We start from the raw sequence: 20,370 nt of genomic DNA, 5'->3' as shown, positions 1-20,370 counted from the left end.
AAATCCTTTGATACCCCATCCCACCTTTTGGATACATGGGATCCACCTGGCCTCTCCTGCCATATGGCTGGCCTTTAGCAACTGCTTCTAACAAATACAAGGCAGCAGAGGAGATGCTTTGGGACTATGGAAGCCAGGCTTGAGAAAGTGCTCCAGTCTCTCCCTCTCAAAACTCTTGCTCTTGGAAGCCAGCTGCTGAGCTTATAAGGAGCCCCTTGCCCTGTTCAGCAGTCACAGACAACTGAGAAGATGTTCTGATGACAGTGCTAGTTGAGGTCCCAGGGGACAGACAGCACCAAATACCAGACCTGGAAGTGGGGAAGCCTTCAAGGTGGCTCTCACCCTGGCTGCCATCTGATCATCACCTCAGGAGCTGTCCTGAGCAGGAAGGGCACGTGTATCTGTGAGAGATAATACCAAATCCAGCAACTAAAATAAATACAGTCATCTACCAGAATCCACTGGGGATTGGCTCTAGCGCCTTCAGGGCATACCAAACTCACAGATGCTCCTTAAATAAGTGGCATAGGCCAGCACCAGTGGCTCATTCCTATTATCCTAGCTACACAGGAGGCTGAGATCTAAGAATTATGGTTTCAAGCCAGCCCAGGAAGATATATATTTGAGAATCTTATCCCCAATTAACCAGAGAAAAATAGGAAATGAAAGGCGCAATGTCTGTGACTCTGATCAAATAAAATAATATTTATCAAAATAAACTTCAAAAAAAATGGAGAAAAAGGAAGTAAGACTCTGAGCATGAAGCTGAGTAAGTGCTCAAAAACCTAAGTTAAAGCCCCAGTATTGGACAGACAGAGAGACAGACAGACAGACAGACAGACAGACACACACACACACACACACACACACACACACACTGTGGCATAGTATTAGTACATACTTAAAATTTTCCTGACCATATTTTCCCACATGCTTTAAATCACCTCTAGTAACACCTAATATAATTTAGCATTGTGTAAATAATGCGTATATATAGGTATACAATTGTTATGTTGTTATAGTGTTTGAAGAATAATGGTAAGGAGGTAAGAAATCTGATATGTTCAGTGTAGACCCAATTTTTTTCCCTAATATTTTTCATTCAAGGTTGGCTGAATGCATAGATGTGGAGTTGCGGGGTACAGAAGTCTGGTTCTAACTATTTTTGTTGTAAGCTACCATGTGGGTTATTTGCTATATAATGTAAGATAGCCCCATTCTGAAATATAGCTTATCCCCCTTCCTCAACAACTTTGCTACTTGAGAAGTGACTGCAGCCCACTGTCAGTCCACTTGGGAGCTTTGGGACTGATGTAGAACCCTAGGCTCACCTGAGACCCTCCCAATAAGATGTTGGAGAAGCACTGTCAGTAAATATTTTTCCCCCAGAAAACACATCATCTCCACATCATATGTAAAATAAACTCAAATATAGGCAGTCCTAGTTACTTGGGAGGCTTAGATCCAGAGATGCAAAGCCAGCCCAGGCAGAAAAGCCTGCAAGAGACTCCATCTCCAAAATATTAGTAAACAAAGCTGGGCTGGAGATAGGGCCAGCCAGCCAAGCAAGCAAAATGAGTAAGTATAAAGTCTCAAGTTCAAACCTTGATACTGGTCAAAAGAAAAAAAAAGAATGCAAAAATAATAATACATATCAACACATCAACACTCTTAGATTTAAAAGATAAAACATAGCAAGCGGGACAGGAGTTTGGCCTAGTGGTACAGTGTTTGCCTAGCATGCACAAAGATCCAGGTTCAATTCCTCAGTGCCACATACATATAAAAAGCCGGAAGTGGTGCTGTGGCTCAAGTGGTAGAGTGCTAGCCTTGAGGAAAGCCCAAGGACAGTGCTCAGGCCCTGAGTTCAAGCCCCAGGACTGGCATAAGAAACAAAACACAAAAACATAGCAAGCATATACTTTATACTGAATACTATGTTTTTGTACTTTACAAATACAAATTCACTTAGCCTTCTGACGTTATGATATATAATACCATTCATCCTTATGCTATGGATGAGAAACCCAGGACAGTAAACTTAGACCAATTAACCCAGTCATAAACAGCTCTATTATCTGAATGCAGGGGTTGGTCCTTGACTGCAGGATTACACTGTTCTGCTTAAATACCTTTTCCCCCTTTCTCTTGCCATATTGAAAGTCTATCAAGTATACATTATAATTTATCTCCATCCCTTTCCACAGCAGTCACTATCCTAATTTGATCTAGAATTCCTACAGCATGCCACAGTTGACATTCAGCCTCTGATCATGCTTCAATCCATTTTATGGAGCACCTCAGGTCAGTCTTTCTACAAACACAGTTCCTACCATCCTTCCTGGCTACATATTTCAGTGCTACTGCCCTCCCACTGCAACCAAATCAATGTAAGAGTCTACGGCCCTTGAAACCTGGACCTCCCTCTCTTCAGTAGAGAACAGAAGAAGAGTAGAATGTCATCACTAGGTCTCCATGGCAACATGGTAGCTTCATAGTGCTTGCACATCTCCTTCTGCTTGGATTTGCTTCCTTGCCTGACTTCCTGACCCATTACAAATGCCATCATTTTGGCAAATCCTTCCCTGGCTGTTTTTAAAGAATGAATTCAACTCTTGAACACTTGAAGCATCTTAATGTGTAGGAGCATTTAACATCTTATTTTGTCTTCTTCTTTTTCCTCCTCCTCCTCCTCCTCTTCCTCCTCCTCCTCCTCCTCCTCCTCCTCCTCCTCCTCCTCCTCCTCCTCCTCATCTCTCCTCTTCTCATCCTGTTGTCCCCACCCTGCCTCCCAAGGGTCATAGTTGGTGACCCCCTACTCATACCACTCTTAGGGCCTGCTCCATGTCCCTTGAAACTGATGATGTCATTATGAACTCTGCTAGTGTTTAACAAGTAGTATAATTAATTAATTAGTGCTGATACTGGGGCTTGGAATCAGCTTTTTAAGCTAACAGCTTATACTTTATCATCTGAACCACACCTCTATTTCTGGTTTTTTGCTGACTAACTGAAGATAAAAGTCAGTTGGATTTGTCTGCCTGAGCTAGTTTTGAACTGTGATTCTCAGATCTCAGCTTTCTGAGTAGCTAGGATTGCAGGAATGAGTTTCTTCAAACTCTTTTTAAAATTTTTTTTATTGTAATGTATAGAGAGGTTAGTTTCAGTTATATTGGCCAGAGAGTAGGTGTAGTCTTATTCTTTCCTTTTATTTATTTATTTATTTTATTGTAATGTATAGAAGGGTTACAGTTATATTCACCAGATTCCACAAACTCCTTTTACACATGAAGAAACTCAGGCACAAGGAAATGGAGACTCATGCCTGAGCCACTGCACAGCATTGAGCTAGCCCTTGGTTGGCAGATGCAGTCATAGTTCTGTTTCTTGGTTTTTGTGTCATAAATGCACATCTGTACAAGACATGAAGACACTTGGTAATAAACTTCCCACTGTAGTGCACAAATGGCCCAGGTGAAGAACCAATGTCCTCTGTTGAGTCTCTGTCTGCCTTCTGAGTGCCGGATTGGATGGTTCTGATTCCTTGTTTTAACTGATCCTCTTTATTGAGTTTCTATAAGAATATGATACTAATCACAGATGAAGTAAGGAAATGATTTGATGTGTTATGATGTGGTTGACTGTCACAGGATGCTCTGATCCTTCAAAACAGTCTATAAAGGTTTTTTTTTTTTTAAGTTTATTTATTCTCCCAGGAAGTGTCATGCTATGTAGCTCTCTGATTCTCATTTCATGCCAATTGCATATTAGAATCTGGGCCTTTTTTTTTTTTTTTGTGGGCCATGGGGTTTGAACTTGGCACAGACACTGTCCCTGAGCTCTTCAGCTCAAGGCTACCGCCCTACCCCTGGGCCTGGGCACTGTCCCTGAGCTTTTCAGCTCAAGGCTACTGATGAGCCAAGCCCTACTTCCTGTTTTCTAGAGGTTAACTGGAAATAAGAGTCTCAGGCTTTTGTGCCCAATCTGGCTTTGAACCTTGATCCTCAAATCTCAGCCTCCTGAGTAGCTAGGATTACAAGTGTGAGCCACTGTACCCGGCTAATCTGGGACATTTTCTAAAAAATTATTGTGATACGAAGATCCTTCATATCATATAGAAATTCTAATTCTATCAGTGCAGAAAAGCTGATGTGTTCACTGAATAGCTCTGGAGGCAGCTAGTGTTGGAAACAACAGCCTAAGTGAAGAGGGCTGGCCAAATGGGTCTGGGCTAGAATCCTACTCAACTGCAAGCCAATAGAAAATATCAGGTATAGATCAAGGAATGAAGTCAAGTCTCCAAATCTAAGCCAGGTGCTGGTGGCTCCTACCGATAATCCTAGCCACCCAAGAAACAGAAATCTCAGAATTATGGTTCAAAGCCAGGAAGGGCAGGGAAGTCTGTGAGACTCTCATTTCCAATTAACCACAAAAAAAGTCAGAAATGGAGTTGGGGCTTTATTGGTAGAGCACTAGCCTGGAACAAGAAAAGCTCAGAGACAGCTCCAGGCCCCGAATTAAAGCTCCAGGACTGGCACACACAAAGAAAAAATTCTCACTTGGTGACCTGGGCAACTTTGACAATTGATTTCAGTTTACTCAGCCTCAATCTCCTCATGTGTAAACTAGAAAAAATACCCACATTGCAAGGCTTCTATTAGACGTATCTTGAAGATGCCTGTAATCCCAGAACTCAAGAGGCTGAGAAGTATTATGAATTCAAGGGCAGCCTTGAACCCATATCATCAGAATGTGTGTGTGTGTGTGTGTGTGTGTGTGTGTGTATGTGTGTGTGTGTGTGTATGTGTGTTGTACATATATAAAAGTGTCTGAGGCAGTCTTGAAAAATGCAGCAGAGAAAAATAATTTTTTAAAAAAGGAGAAATGAGGTCAACAGCAATGCTTTGAATATAGCTTGGTCACTCAAAACCCAGGTTGGAATTTGATTACTATTGCAAGGTGATACAGTCATTAAGGAGGATGAAGGCCTTTCTCCCAGGAGTGAACTCTTAGCTCCTGAAACAGTGAGTTGTTTTCCAGTGAGGCGATCCCTCTTGCCCTGTCTCTCTGTATGTGCTTGCCTGTCCTTTTGCCTTCTTTCACCTTGTAATACCTCTTTAATGCTGCATCTCTGCCCTGGGAATTTCTAGACTACAGATTGAAAGCTAAATAAACTTTTTTTTTTAAATGATGCAATCTTGGGTGTTTTGTTATAGCAACAGAAAATGGACTAGAAAAGGGAAGAAAAAAGTTGTAAGGTAAAGGAAAGAAAAGGAAGGTTGGGGGAGAGAGGAAGGAAGAAGAGTGGAGGGAAAAGTGAAATTGAACTGTACCTGGGTAATCCTTTCTCATTTAGATCTTACGCCCTAATGTTTGAGGCAGTTAACAGCCCACACTAAGCCTCTACTTCTTCAAGAGTCAACCAAGAAACCTTGTGAGCAGGTACCAGCTTGGTGCTGCTCAGGAGACCCACTAAAAGTGAAGACAGGAAAATGCTTTATAGAGGAAGCAGCAGCCCCAGTGCTCTTGTACACTGCATGAAAATTCACATCTGGCTACTTACTTTGCTTAAGTAACACTGCAGGAGCCCAATCAGCTCAGACTTCGTGGGTGAAAAGTGTTTATGCCAAAGACAGCGCTTCAGCTACACAGATGTTACTTTTGTTTGTTGAAATGATCAGGATCTTACTGCAGAGTTTTAAAGTTTCCTGCTGATGTGTTCTGTTCATTCTGCATAAAAACATCCCGGTGACCAGCACCTGGCCAAGCAGAAAGATTAAGTCACACTGCTCTGTGTTTAGATCTCAGGGCTGTCTCTTTCTCTTCCGGTCGCTTTGAGCATGTTACTTTGTTTCCCATCGTGATCTTTGAAATGAGAAATTGGGATTTTTTTTGTTGTTGGGAATGTTGGTACTGGTGTTGGTGGTGGTGAATGCTGAGCTTTTTCACTTAAGGCTAGTATTCTACCAATTTGAGCCAGAGTCCACTTCTGGTTTTCTGTTCATTAACTGGAGGTACAAATCTCATGGACTTTCCTGCCCGGCTGGTTTTGAATCATGATCCTCAGATCTCAACCTCCTGAGTAGCTAGGATTACAGGTGCGAGTCACAGGCACCTAGCTGAGATTGTTTTTTGTTTGTTTGTTTGCTTGCTTTTTAGAGAATACAGAGGCAAGAAAACAGGAATTTGAGTGGGCAGGGTCTGATGGAACACAATTCACAGTGGCTATAGAATAACTTATCTCAGCTTCAGGTACCCTCAGGCTGATCTGTGGACATGGTTTAAAAAGAATGGAATGTATTTTTATACATACCTAAGAGTTGGTTTTTCAATACTCAACGACTTAAATAAGGAAACATGAAGTTGGGAAATAGAATTATCATCTTAAAGTTGATTGGCTTTTGCTCAAAGTTAAAAACAAGTGAACGGTAGATGGTGTTGGTTTTTGATGACAGGTTTGGAAAGAAAGGTCCTCATGTCACCAGTTCCTCACACCACTGAACTTCAGTGTTGACTATTAGTAAGACACAAAAGTGAACATTAGAGAATATGCCCATATTTGTGAATGTGAAGCCCCAGAAACACACAAAGTGATTATGAGCGAAGGAAAGATCACACGCAAATTTAAATACAGATGGACTAAAAGCTTCCTATTTTTCCTAAGAAGGAATAGGAAGTCCCCAGGACTCTTCGAATATTGATAATGAAATTTTTGTTTATTTGTCCAGAGATGAAACTTTTTATCATGAAGCACATAATACTTCCAAGGTTCTTCAAAACACTACATTGTGCACTTAGCTTATGGAACAGAGAGGTACAACTGTCAACTGTTTTGGGAAATGGATTATTCCACTATATATATATATATATATGTTTACAACCTTATGTTATTAATTCATTATATAAGCCATGTGAGCTGTAGCAAAGATATCTGGTTTGTGTGTGTTTGTGTGTGTGTGTGTGTGTGTGTGTGTGTGTGTGTGTGTGTACTTGTGCTGGGGCTTGAACTTAAGAGCCCAAGCAGAATACAGGAGCGTTTGTGCTCAAGACTAGTACTCTACCACTTGAACCACAGCTCCACTTCTGGCTTTTTTGGTGATTAATTGAAGGTAAGAGTCTCGTGGACTTTCCTATCTTGTTTGGCTTCAGACTGCAATCCTCTGATCTCAGCCTCCTGAGTAGCTAGGATTAAATGCATGAGCCACTAGCCCTCAGCAGAAATCCATAGTTTAAAATAATAATTAGCCTAACTATCATTGGCAGTAAATTCAAAATAACTTCTAATTACTTGCAGATGAATCATCATAACTGTAGTCCAATACAGCTTGTGAATAACCATTTTGTAACTTCTGCCCTAGATAACCTCAAAGACATAACCTTATCTTCTAAAGAGCTGATGTTTGGTCATTGCATTGGTCATAGTAAAATGGAGTACCTGACTCTGCTTGAAAACAGTAGAATAGATGGATCTTAGGGGAACCTTTGGGGGAAAACAGGGAATCTGCAGTGGCTACAGAAGGTCGGCACAGTCTAGATCAAAAGGCACACTGTCCCTCTAAACTGTGGGAAAAGGAGCAACAACAACAACAACAACAACATTATTATTATTAATTATCAAGAAAAGCAAAATTGCCTTCGTTTACTCAGACACTGACCCACTAATCCTAGACTTTATAAAATTTAAGCAGATCTGTTTACCTTTTTAAAAAATAACTAGGGAATGAACACTGCCTTCAAAACAAGACTTAACACACAGCTAAGAGAATTACTGGTAACATCACTGTTTCCTTTTCTGTAAAGAGTGACATAGAGACACTTGTAACACCTCTAGAGGGTGGTGTTATTTCTGAGCATTTGCTTGAGTAGGCAAATATGCAAAATAAGAACTGGCACCATTCTGCCTTTTCTTGCAGGAATCATCCCATCTCTCACACGATGTTCACGATGTAGATACTTTGGTGAGGTAGAAAGAACTGAATGTGATTTTTGCTCCCCTGGGTCCTCATATTGATTCTTAGCTCTCTCACCTTGGATGAGATACTCATTACCTCCTAAACTAAATATTCTCATGTAGAAATGTAGAACAGTAGCAATGTCATGGGGTTGAAGAACTAAGAGCCAGCCTCCTCCCTTCACAAGGGAAAAGTGCTTCAGCCTAATCTAATTGTGAACTGGTTCATGTCCAGAGTTCTAATTTCTTCATCTAAATTCAATTATTGTGTTCACGTTGGTAAGGTTTTGTCTTCTATGATGGGAAATAATCCCAAGAGTAGAATTCTAGGCTGAACTATATGGAACTGATAATGTTCAATCATTCATAGAATCAATCATAAACGTCAGGAGGCAAAGAAAGTTCTCTTTTTATACTTCTTCTGAAACATATCAGTTTATAATCTTTATAGAAGGAAAGACACTCCATTATCACAAGTAAACTTTTATCATTCACTTCCAGGTTCCACAGTGCTTCACATAAATATAATTTTCATTAACTCCACCACAATACTGTAGAAAGAGATGAGCATATCTCCATGGCTATGCCCTAGAGCTGGGGGGGGGGCGGTATTTGCATATTACAGCATATTTTAATTGATTAGGACAAGAAGGTAAAAAAAGCCCTGTCACCTATAACATAGGTTGAATCTGACAAAACATGGCTTCACAATACCTGGATCAAATGCTTTGGTACCTAGGAACCATCCAGTTATACCATCCTCAGCGTTTTTGACAAGGAAAAGATTTTCTTACATTTCTGCCACTTTTTACTGATTGAAATGCTTGTCCATTACAGCTTGGATGTTTGAACAGTTTATAAGGATCACATTTCCATTGTTAAAGTTACTAACCACGCATCTAAGTTTGGCTTTCTACTGTGAAACACAAATGAATGAGAATACCCGGATGGATTCATTTATTTTGTGTCCTCCAAGAATATAGTTTTCTGTCACAGTTCTACAAGTGACAGAGCATTTGGTTTTAGTTCATTATTTTGTGTATGCCATAATTTGTAAACTTTGTATCTGAGCACCTACTATGTGATCTTCCTGGCTCAATCATTGACAAACTACAAGATCACAGGCCAAATCAAGCCTAACGTCTGCTTTACAAATGAAGCATATTGGAACACAGTCACATTCTTAGATTTGCATGTTTTGTAGCTCTACTTTTTGCCACAGCTGAGTGGCTGTGACAGAGGTTATTTGGCACATAAAACCAGACATAATTACACTCTGGTTATTTGTAGAAAACATTTGCTGATCTTGTTCTAGGTAAAGAGGCTACCACAGTGAACAAGAGAAATGGGCCTTATATGTCTTTGGGTGTCCCATGTTAGAAAATTGTACTGTATGAACCTTATCATTTAACCTAATGGGCACCCTGAGTTTGCCCATGGGTCACAGTACTGGACTGCCTCTGGGACTTGCAAGGAAAAAGGATAAAAGATGAAAGACACAGAAGGAAACTGGAGAAAGGAAGTGTCAAGAGAGTGGATTCATTAGCGTGGAAGCCAGTTGACAGTAGGTAGGCTACAATGATTACCAACAAAGGCACCCAACCCCCTGGGCCAAGGGCTGCATGGCACAGAATCACTTGGAACTTCTTTTAAAATGCAGTTTATAGGTACCCACCCAGGACTGGAAAACTGAGTTCCAGAGGTGAGGCTGGGCACCTCAGGTGCTTCTGACACAGGCTCAGTGTACAGACCACTGGATTCCCTGGAGGTTGAAGGACGAGGAAAAAGGTGCCCCCATCCTGGTCAAGCCCCAAGTCTGTAGACTGCTAATGAGAAAGGAAAGGAATTAGGGCACAGACACCGAGAGGTAAATGCAGTGAAAAGGCAGTTTATTGTCTGTTAATACTGTACAGAGGAACAGAGAGAAGCTACAAGTACAGCATCAGTTGTCACTTGGCAGTGTTTTTTTTTTTTTTCCTCTGAAGTTGGTTTTCGTTTTGTTTTGTATCTGAAGGAAACAGAACAGTCAAAGTACACTTCAGGCTACAAAGTACAGCAGCTAGCCCAGCAGTCTAATTCAGAGTATGCACAACAGGCGCCCTTCCCCCCACCCCCACCATCCAACCGTGAATGAGTGTATTTACAGAAGATGTTACTCGCCCCAAGTGAGTGAGCTGCTAAAGCTGAAAATTCAATCAACAACCTACATTCACCAAAAAATGCTGCATCACACACAACATTTTCCTGGAACCCTGTAAAATGTCTACTCTTCTAAATCAGGAGCTTGACAGAAGGAAAGAAATGTTCCATAACCCTGCACAGAACTCTTCCCACTTGCCAGAATATGATATCACAGAATGAGAGTTGGAGCTACATGCAGAACAGTTCAGATCAGGCATTGTCTGGTGGACTTGGTGTGTATGAAGGCTTGTCATTGCAAACCTATGTGACTTGATGTCTTCCTGACCACCTGATCTTAAAGCCAGGAGATTTCCTTAGTAAGAAAGAGCAAACCAACACTCCCTTAGCACCTTCAGGTAACTGCATAGTCCTTTTATATTTGTAGTTGTCTCCATGACAACAACATTTCAAGATGAGCCTGAGTTGGGCTTGTGAAGGAATTCTAGTAATGAATCTGGGAGACAGAGGCAGGAGGCTCACCAAGTTCAAGGCCAGCCTGGGCTACATAGTGAGATACTTTCTCAAAAACCAAAAATTGATCAAGGGCATAGATTAAGTAGTAGAGCTCTTACTTGGCATGTGCAAGGTCCTGAGTTCAAATTCCAGTACTGCCAAAATAATGAATAATTTGCATGGGAACCACGGGTCTTTGAAAATTATTTTTCTGTTTATTTATCCTAAGAAAGTTTATGACCTTGGCTTATTGGGAAAAGGATCTTGGTCTCGGGGTAGGAGCTCATGCTATGTGGGAAGAGAGTCTAATAGGAATGGTATTTAGACACTTAGGTCAGAGTCATGTTGTGAACCAGGTAAAGGAACAAATAAAATTGAATGTGACTGAGATAGTAATTCAAAAATTTGTTAGAAAACTGTGGGAAAATGTCAAGAACTCCAAAAATTTAGAATCTCCTTTATGGTAAAGATAATTATTTCTTGATTATACTTAACTGTAGAAGTAGGATGTAGCCACTTCATTGATATGCATTAGGCTATTAAGTTTTCAATTGCTGGTTTATACATTTATGGGTAGACAGCAGATGGTCCGATGCTTCTGACCCACCATCAAAGGCTCTATAATAATGAGTGTTTCTTTAATTATAAATGTAGCAATTATTCCTTAAATACGTCTGAAAGAGTTGGATTCTTATCATTGCTAGGCTTGGCTTACTATATAAAAGAATTATCTTTTTTTCCAGAATATTTTTGATGTATTATTAATGGTGTAGCCCAGAGAATTATCAAGTTATATCACACGCTCTATGTAATGGAAGCTATAGAAAGCTTAATCTTACAACCTACATCTATTTGGAAACATTGGATTTCAGTCACGGCAGTGCAAAGACAGGTCCCGAGACCTTGGTTCCTATCTGCAATATCTGTGTTAATGCTACAGAGCTCACCAGAAATGACCTTAATGGAATGAAAAAATAACTCAATCAAGGGTATTTTCCAACTCAAACTCCACAATGCATATAGGTTTCATTATAAAAATATTATTCCTTAAAAAAATACATAAATGTAAAATACCCCACTTCTCTAGCCATGCCTCATCCCCACCCAAAGCACGCTACTCATCTTAGACTACAGTGAATTAAAAAAACAAAAACCAAAAAAAGCCCTTTGGGGAGGCTACATTTGAGTTAGTCTGTCTTGCCTTTTCTGTATGCTAATTGTGCTTACACTCTCTGACCCAGATAGGGGTCACAAGTCCTTTTCTCTCACAGTGGGAGGAAATGACTGTGAGAAGTCCTGTGCTCCATGTGGCTGGCCCTGGAATGTCAGGGTGTGATTTCCAGCTCTGATGGGAACACAGAAACATGTTCAGTTGGTGGAAGGCCACTGGTACCGTCCAACTTCGTGCCCCCCAGCTGCCTCCCAGCCACACCTACAAGGTTCTGCCTAAGGCTCCTGTGATGGGATGCTCAGCTCTGAAGAAGGAAGAAGGCTGGGTTGAGTACAGAGGAGAATGTTGTGTTAATTCAGCTTTGGAATACAACCTACTCTTTTTTTCTTTTTTAAACAGGACAGAAAGGAACATCATAAACAGTGATGCTAAGGCAAACTATTACATCAGAACTCTTTTTTTGTCATTCCTTTTGTTGACATCAGAAGACAGATACATTCTGTAAACATATATGCTACACAGTACATTGACCATAAAAAGAAAGCCAACCCTGTACTTCTTTTCTTTTGGTCATTCTGTTCTTTCACCTCAAAAAGTCTGCCCGAAGTCTAGGGAGAATTCTGTGGTTGATGAGATATACCTTGCTTTTGATAAAAATGCAGTGACTTGCAAAAAGTAGCCCCAGGTGACCACTAAGAGGCAATATGGGACAGAAAAAGATAACCATTCATATCTCAGCCTGTAGAAACTTAGAAAATATCACAAAATACAAAAAAATGTCAGTTTCAGGAAACATTTTGTTTTCCTGCTTAGTAAAAGAGAACATTGTAAAATTATTATTATCTTTACAAAAGTTAAGGCTGTCCAGATCTTTGATGCAGAAAGTCTGTGCTCCCCCAAATTTCATATTACATTTTCACATCAACAGCTGGTTTGTATTTTTTTGTGTGCAATAGTTTGGACTTTCTCGTGTTAGACTTGAAGGGAGACAAGAAGCAGAAACCGACTTAAATTACACCAAAATTAAGTTAGGGGAGCTGATTGAAGGATTCCCAGTGACATTTCCCTTTGACATTCTCAAGATAATTTCTATTCCATAGCTTTCTACATTCAACCACTAAGTATTCTGTTTATTATTGAAATGGGAATTATATTAAGATGACTACTGAAATTATGTAAGTACAGACACGTGCTACCTTGTATTCCTATGCCAACATAGGCACCAATTCTCTTTTTCCAAGAGAAAATAAAAGGGACTTTTTCAGTAAGTGCAGTAGAAGGCTACAAAATGAAGGTGAACTGTTTTACATGAACTCAAGGCTTCTGTTTCGTTTCACTAACCCAACAGAGCAAGTAATACTTTCTGGTTCTATCCAATCAATGGAGTTCAATAGAACTTGATAAAGAAATCGAGAAGCTTCCAAAAGATTACATATTTATCAAGGTCTTCAAACCTATGTTTTAAAACTGCTGAGGATTTATAGTTTCAACTATAGATGTGTCTGTTGCAAAAGTACAAGAGACTGTTTACCTAGGCATGGTTTGTTATTATATGAAACCATGTCTGCAAGGATCAGGCCTTTCAGTGAGTTAAACTCTTTATTGGGTCCATGATGAAAAAAAAAAATGTGCCTCTAGATTTTAAGAGCAAAAAGAATTGTTCTCAGTGTATTTTTTTTTTTTTTGCCAGTTCCTGGGCCTGAACTCAGGGCCTGAGCACTGTCCTTGGACTTTCTCAAGGCTAGAGCTCTACCACTTGAGCCACACAGCACCACTTTTGCCTTTTTTTTCCTCTGTATGTGGTACTGAGGAATCGAACCCTGGTCTTAGTGCATGCTAGGCAAGCACTCTAACACTCAGCCAAATTCCCAGCCATCATCAGTGTATGTTTCAAATGGATAGGGTCAACACTTTATAAAGAGGAATAACGTAGATTTTTTGTCTCTTATCTCCAAAGTCTTTTCCCTCCTTTTTTGCTACCCATTGGTTCACTGGCATTAAGTAAATGGCAACTTTCAAGAATATTCTGAGGTCTCATGAATTCAAATTCTGTAGGATGTGAAGGGAAATGAACTGTTTTCCCATTTGGCTTTGATATTTGGTCTCAGAGATGATATGATGATATTGTGTCCTAGGGAACTCTCTGTATCTATGTCTTGGCTTTACTCCTTTTATTAATATTTGACCCTAATCCCAAAACAAAATATTCTACTCACATGCAGGAAAACCACTGATTATCAGAAGTAAATTGGAAAAGGTGGGGATTTAAACAATACATGTTTATTGACATTTCACAAGCAGTTCAATTGAATTAACTCTAGAATTTTACTTCCCAAAAGCTTTTGTGTAATTTTAAGATAGCTCAGGATATTTAAAGAAGCCATGTTTTCAATTTTTCAAGTGGCAAATTCCTAGTATTTTTCTGCTCTAATCCTCATGGTAATTGGCATCAGTAAATTCAGGAAATCACACTTAGATCCTATTACTTTTTTCATCATGTACAGAAAATAAGTATCATTATGGGTAAAATAAGAACAAGGTAAAAGAAAGTCCCCCCAGTTTTGTGTTACTGCATATTTAGAGAGAGAAAAAGGGGGAAAAGTTAGGGATACATAAGCATCAACAGTTTTCATGACATATAGGGATAAATGTTCTTTTTTTTTTTTTTTTTTTTTTTTTGGTCATAGGACTTGGACTCTGGGCCTGGGTGCTGTCCCGAGCTCTTCAGCTCAAGGCTACCGCCCTACTCTTGAGTTAATTGGAGATAAGAGTCTCCAATGGGCTGGCTCTAAACCACAAGCCTCAAATCTCCGCCTCCTGAGATCTCTTAGTTCTCATCTTAACTATTTAAGAATCTTGAATTAAATGTCATTATAATCTGTTAAAAAAGATATCCTTTTTCTTCCTCTATTTAAATAGAGAACTCATTATATGATTTTGAAGGACAGCCCAACTAAATAGTCACTGAAAACAGATCCTGGTTTACAGCTTGATTACTGATTCTCTCATTAATCTGGTTATGTAAGCAAATACTCTGTATTCTTGAAGGCAGTTATAATTTTTAGAGAGAAAGTATGTCAAAAGCAGGAGGAAAGGCAGAGTATTTACAATCATGAGTCCATTTCTATTTTCCTTATCAGGGGTGTAACTTGCTGCTGCACATAGGACTATAGTTTTTGTTCAATATAAGTCCCACCTGAGCCCATATCCTTATGAAGACATGAACATATGCGAATGTCTGCCATATTCAAATGCACCTTCATTTACTGCGGCCACAAATAAATAATAAAGGCAACAAATTGCATTTTAAAAACTACTAAATGATAAGCTCTAAAAATAAAAGTACAGGCCAGGAATTTGATAGAGTGCTTGCTTAGCATGCACAAAGACTCAGGTTTGATTTCTTGGTATCACATACATAGAAAAGTGCTGTGGCTCAAGTGGTAGAGCTCTAGCCTTGAGAAAGCCCAAGGACAGTGCTAAGGCACTGAACTCAAGTCCCAGGACTGGCCAAAAAAGAAAAGTACAGGGAAATCTTAATTTATTTACTTCATTAGTTATTATTCCTCATGTTAATAAGCTGATAGAATATGGATTATCATTGGTATTTTTGGTCTTATGAACAGAGATCTGGTGAGAAGCACCAACCATTTTTTTTTGGGTGGGTAATGGGGTTTGAACTCAGCCTGGGGGCTATCCCTGGGCCCTTCAGCTCAAGGCTAACTCCCTACCCCTGGCCCTGGGCATTGTCCCTGAGCTCTTCAGCTCAAGGCTACCACCCTACTCTTGAGCAAAGCCCCACTTCCTTTACTAGAGGTTAATTGGAGATAAGAGTCTCAGGTCCTTTTGTGCCCAGATTGGCTTTGAACCTTGATCCTCAGATCTCAGCCTCCTGAGTAGCTAGGATTACAGGCATGAGTCAACACACCTGGCCCAACCATTTTGTCATGAGAAATTTGTTCTCTTATGGAAAGGATTTATCCTGAAAGACTGATTCTGTCTAATGCTAAGTCCAAGGGGCTTAAGCTCTGCCAGTCCACTTACTCATGTGCTCTTAAAAACTCACACTGAACAAATTTTAATCTATAAGTGAATAAAAAAGAAGCATATGGCAAATGTTTATGTTTCTTTCCTAAATAAATTCTTAAAGTAAGAGATTGTCTGAAACAGCAAAATGTTTGCTCATTCTGTGTAAGGATAGGTTTATTCATATTAAATTTTAACATGTAAGTGCTGCTTAAACAACCATTTACTGAATAATGAAGCTGAAAATAGTGAGATGTGTTGGCATGAAACAGATTTCTCATAAGATAGCACTTTATTCCATTTATCTACTGTGGTGAACCTGAGACAAAGGAAATTTCCTCCATTAGTTGCCCAAAGTAAAGCCATAAAGGGGTCATTATAAACCCGGCTTACAAGAACCTTTGCTTCTCTGCTTGTTCTTCTTTAACTTTTGCTATTGCTTACTAACTAGAATAAAATGACTTATTTTGTACTCATTAAGAATGCAATTATTTAAGAAAAATAACTAAGACATAACATTTCCTTTTCCTCTCCAACTGGAATATCATTTCAAGCTCCAAAGCTAACTAACTAAATTTAGCACTGAGAAAGCTGAACAGAACAACCGAATTGGTTCTATACAACCCTTCAGACCATATTTCGGTTTTCTGAGCTACTTTCCGCAGAAGACTTAATATGAGATGCCATATTATGTATTTTTGCAACTATATTCTACAGAGACAAAATTTTATAAAATGCTATATTACATGATTTGAAGTTATCTCTTATCAAAATGAGATCTTTGTTTTATATTATTGTTCTGTTATTAAATTCCTTCCTTCATTGCTCATCAAGATGTTAAATTATTAGCATCATTTTGGTGTTAAGAATTTATTTCAGCTACTCTTCATTGTAGTCTAGAGAAAAAGGATTCTTCTGTGTTCCAGAATCATTTCCAGCATCTGGAGAAAGCTCAGTAACATGCCAACTAATCTATGGACTGATTTTAAATACTTAACACTGACAATACAGGTCTTTTGACATCTTACAACCTTTTCTACATTTAAATTTTTTTCTTTAAACCTTCCATTTCAATGCTTGTCAAAGTGACTTGAAGTAATTTCTTTCCCTGGGGGGGTGGAACGGGGGGGAGGACAGAAGGACTGTCTAGCTGCCAAGACTGCAATCACCTGGGCATGTAAGCTGGACAGTTAATGCACACAGCACCGTTCTTGATGAAATGGGAGCATTGTAACAACTACTATAGGTTAGAAAGACTGTTTTACAAACGTGGTCACTGAAGAGGTACTTCTCAAAATGATCCCTCATGGAAACTAGGTTGATGTGATCAGAAAAGATTCATAAAAAAGAAACGATATAAAAATTTACACTGTTTGAGAGACTAGGCTCATAGATTGGAATGTCTAAACTTGACGATCACTACCGATGCTTAAAATAATGGCTGTCTCAGGTCCTTAGAAAATGTAAGATGGTGCTTCTTGTATACAGAAGTTAAGCCACAGAAAGAGAGACAGCTGTTGCTGAGCAGGTGATGAATTGGTTCCTACACTTCCGCTGTGCCCAACATTGGATTCTTTTTCTTTTACATCAACTTCATTTCAGTTTTAACAGAAGGAAAAGCCAGAGATGTACAATACTGTAAGCTGGAAGCTTATGTAAGGCAGAAAAAAGCATCACCCTAGAATGACATTAAGTAAGGTCCACTTTTGGCTACACTAGCAACCAGCTATAGCCCACAGCTGATATAAAAACAAGATATAAAAACAAAGATCCACTGCAAGGGAGGCAAATGAGAAGTTGGAGATGTGGCAGAGTGTGCGTGCGTGTGTATGACTATATTGGAGAAATGCACAACAAAATGAAAGCCCCAGTGCCAATGGATTCCAGTCAAGAAAATTAAGGCTACAAGATTAACAGGCTGTTGTGAAGGGTCCATTCCAATCGAGCAGTAGGTACTGATTCACTCTTGAAGACATAAGAAAAGGTTTAGAGGAAAAGCAAGTTCTTGGGGGGAAAAATGAAGCACACACATGCACGTTGTTTCTCAGGTGAGGAAAAGGAAAAAACAGAGAGATCAAAGCAATCCAACTGCAAGGCAAGGCAGGTGTTCACTTCCAGTTCACAGTATTGCAGTTAGTGGTGCAGTGAGGTCTATGGAAGTGGTGGAGGGAAGAGAGGCTGCCCAGAAGAAAAGGGAGAAAAGAAGTGGTCACATGACAACACAGCATTTACAGCGCTTTTTCTTTTGGGTACCTGGGGCTGGCTCTGTGGCCAGGCTCTCTTCTTTCCCTTCTGGGGATGAGGGTTCAGTGGTGTCTGAGACCGGCCTTCCGGACACCAGCTCAGCTGCATTCCCATCAATAGTGGACACATCCGTCACTGTCTTCTCTCTTAATGACTTCTCATCATCTTCATCAATGAGAACCAATTCTGCCTTGATGGTTTCATCGTAGCCCAGTACCTTTTTGGTCTCCTCTTCATCCTCAATGTTTTGGTAGCCCATAAAAATCATAGTGACTGGCTGATCCAAGATGGCCTCTGGCCCTTCTGTGCTGGTTGCTTGGGCCTGCTGCCCTGGGTTCGCGGAAGAGTGATCTTTCCTAGACTTATGCACCATTTCTAACTTGGCCTCTTTGCAGAGCATGTGTTCCTTGCGGTGACTGATGTTCTCATCTGCAATAACAGTCCTTTCTGACATGTACCCTCCTCTCAAGCTTGATTGTCCAGCTTTCTGAATAAGCTCTTCAACATCCTTTGCGCTTAATTTGTGCACTCCATTTTCTACTACGGCGCCTCCCGAGTGCACCTCATATACTACTTTGGTACCATCATCATAGACTTTGACTCCTCTCTGATGCACCCCCTCTGGGCCAATGGTAGATGCAGAGAGAATCTTGGTCTCTCCTGTTTGTTTGTCTTTCTCCACATTAATTTCCATGGCGTACACAGCTTGAATGAAAACAAGAGAAAGGAAGTGCATGTTACACAACAAAAAAAAGCCAGTGAATGGTTAATTGCCAAACAGACAAAAAGAAATGGCCTTGTGCCCTTTCTATTCTAGCCACCAAGCATTGTGAGTGTTAGCGTGTGGTGCACATTGTAGACAGAGGCGGTTCTATATGTATTTTAACATAGTAGCTTAATGCATGGGGAGGACAGATGTACACAGTCAGTGTATCTCCACAGTGGTCATGCTGTCTGCTTCTAAGGAAGACTTGCTACGATAAAGCCACAAGACACTTCAGATCTAGGTAGAAAGAATTACAGGAAGGATGGCAACATGCAAATCTACCTTGATGGAGAGCTTCTTAGAAATATATGCCATCTTAAAGCCCTGGGTTAAGATGTGTACCAGTTCAAATAAAAACAAAAGCAAACCCAAAACACCCAACGTTTTCATTTTCAAGTCTTTCACCAAGTGCTCTCCTACATGTGCCACACAACTAGATTTTTGTAAACACAGCAAAGATATGAAAACAGTTGTATTACACGTTCTGAGTACTGCAGTCAGTGAGGACCACAAAAGGATAAGACAGAAGCAGTAGCATCTGTGACACTGGAATCTGAGTACTCCATTGCAGAAGGTCTTTCTTCTTCCACCTACACAGTGCCACATTCTCACGATTCTGTCCCATCCCTCTCTCTCCTATCTATTGTCTTTTTTCTGCCCCTTTGCAGTACCCAATGTGAGGCGTTCTTTGTCTCCTGGATTTCCTACAGCAGACTGGACTCTCTAGGCTCATTCTCCAGTTCTTCCTACTTGCTGCCAGTCAGGGGATCCTAAAGACCAACTCTTTGCTGTCCTATAGACTCGGGACATTTTAACATTCCATGACTATTCCCTCATAGGCTCTTTTGTGGGGTACACACTGTAGATGGGAAGAAAGAATACCTGCCTTATGAAGGCACTAGGCTGCAAGTACCTTTACGTGGATGATGCTCACACATTGGACTTAGTGCCTTCAAAGTGATCCATCTTCTGTGAAAACTATCCTGCAGTCTCAGTGTGAAATAATAACATCAACACCACTTCTTAGTCCCTTAAGTCTGAAGCCTCAAAACCACACCTGCTTTGTCCTTTTCTTTCTCATGTCTCACAACCAAGCAATCATTAGGAAGAGTTAATTGTGCTTCAGAGATCCTCATCTAGTTCCTGCCCACTTTTCCCAGGCCTTCCTCAGATTTACCTGGCTTTACCTGATGGTTCTCTCTTCTCATTCTAGTTCTGAGATGGCTAAAGGCAGCTTGGAGCTCTGCTTTGTCTTTTTTTTTTAATATAATTTCATTGCTATTATTACGCTGTTGTACAACAGAATTACCATTTCACAAATCAAGTAATAAGCACATGTCGTTTTTGGACAATGTCACTCCTTCCTTCGCTTCCCCTGAGTTTTCCTTCCTTTTTTTTTTTTGCCAGACCTCGGGCTTGAACTCAGGGCCTAAACAATGCCCTTACGCTTTCTCAAGGCTAGAGCTCTACCACTTGAGCCACAGCATCACTTCTGGCTTTTCTATATATGTGGTACTGAGGAATTGAACCTGGGTCTTCATGCATGCTAAGCAAGCATTCTACCACTAGGCCAAATTC

General features: G+C 40.1%; 1 protein-coding gene across 6 annotated transcripts in view; it reads right to left on the bottom strand.

Annotated features, from left to right (window-relative positions):
* The window catches only part of Palm2akap2 (PALM2 and AKAP2 fusion), a 396,491-nt gene that overhangs the window by 144,982 nt on the left and 231,139 nt on the right, over positions 1–20,370 (bottom strand). For 3 of the 6 annotated variants that reach the window (XM_090330411.1, XM_090330409.1, XM_090330410.1), the window contains exon 8: positions 18,036–18,731. The exons of 2 other annotated variants lie outside the window; for them this stretch is intronic. In XM_090330411.1, the coding sequence (XP_090186537.1) occupies positions 18,036–18,731 (696 nt within the window). Of the gene's footprint in view, positions 1–9,795; positions 9,960–12,021; positions 18,732–20,370 lie in introns of those variants that run through there. One more of the 6 variants, XR_016534985.1, reaches the window with a different exon arrangement.

The sequence above is a fragment of the Megascapheus bottae genome, chromosome 3 (genome assembly GCF_031878675.1).
Source record: "Megascapheus bottae isolate mThoBot1 chromosome 3, mThoBot2.hap1, whole genome shotgun sequence".
Taxonomy (NCBI): Eukaryota; Metazoa; Chordata; class Mammalia; order Rodentia; family Geomyidae; genus Megascapheus; species Megascapheus bottae.
This window is presented reverse-complemented; position numbering and strand designations above follow the sequence as displayed.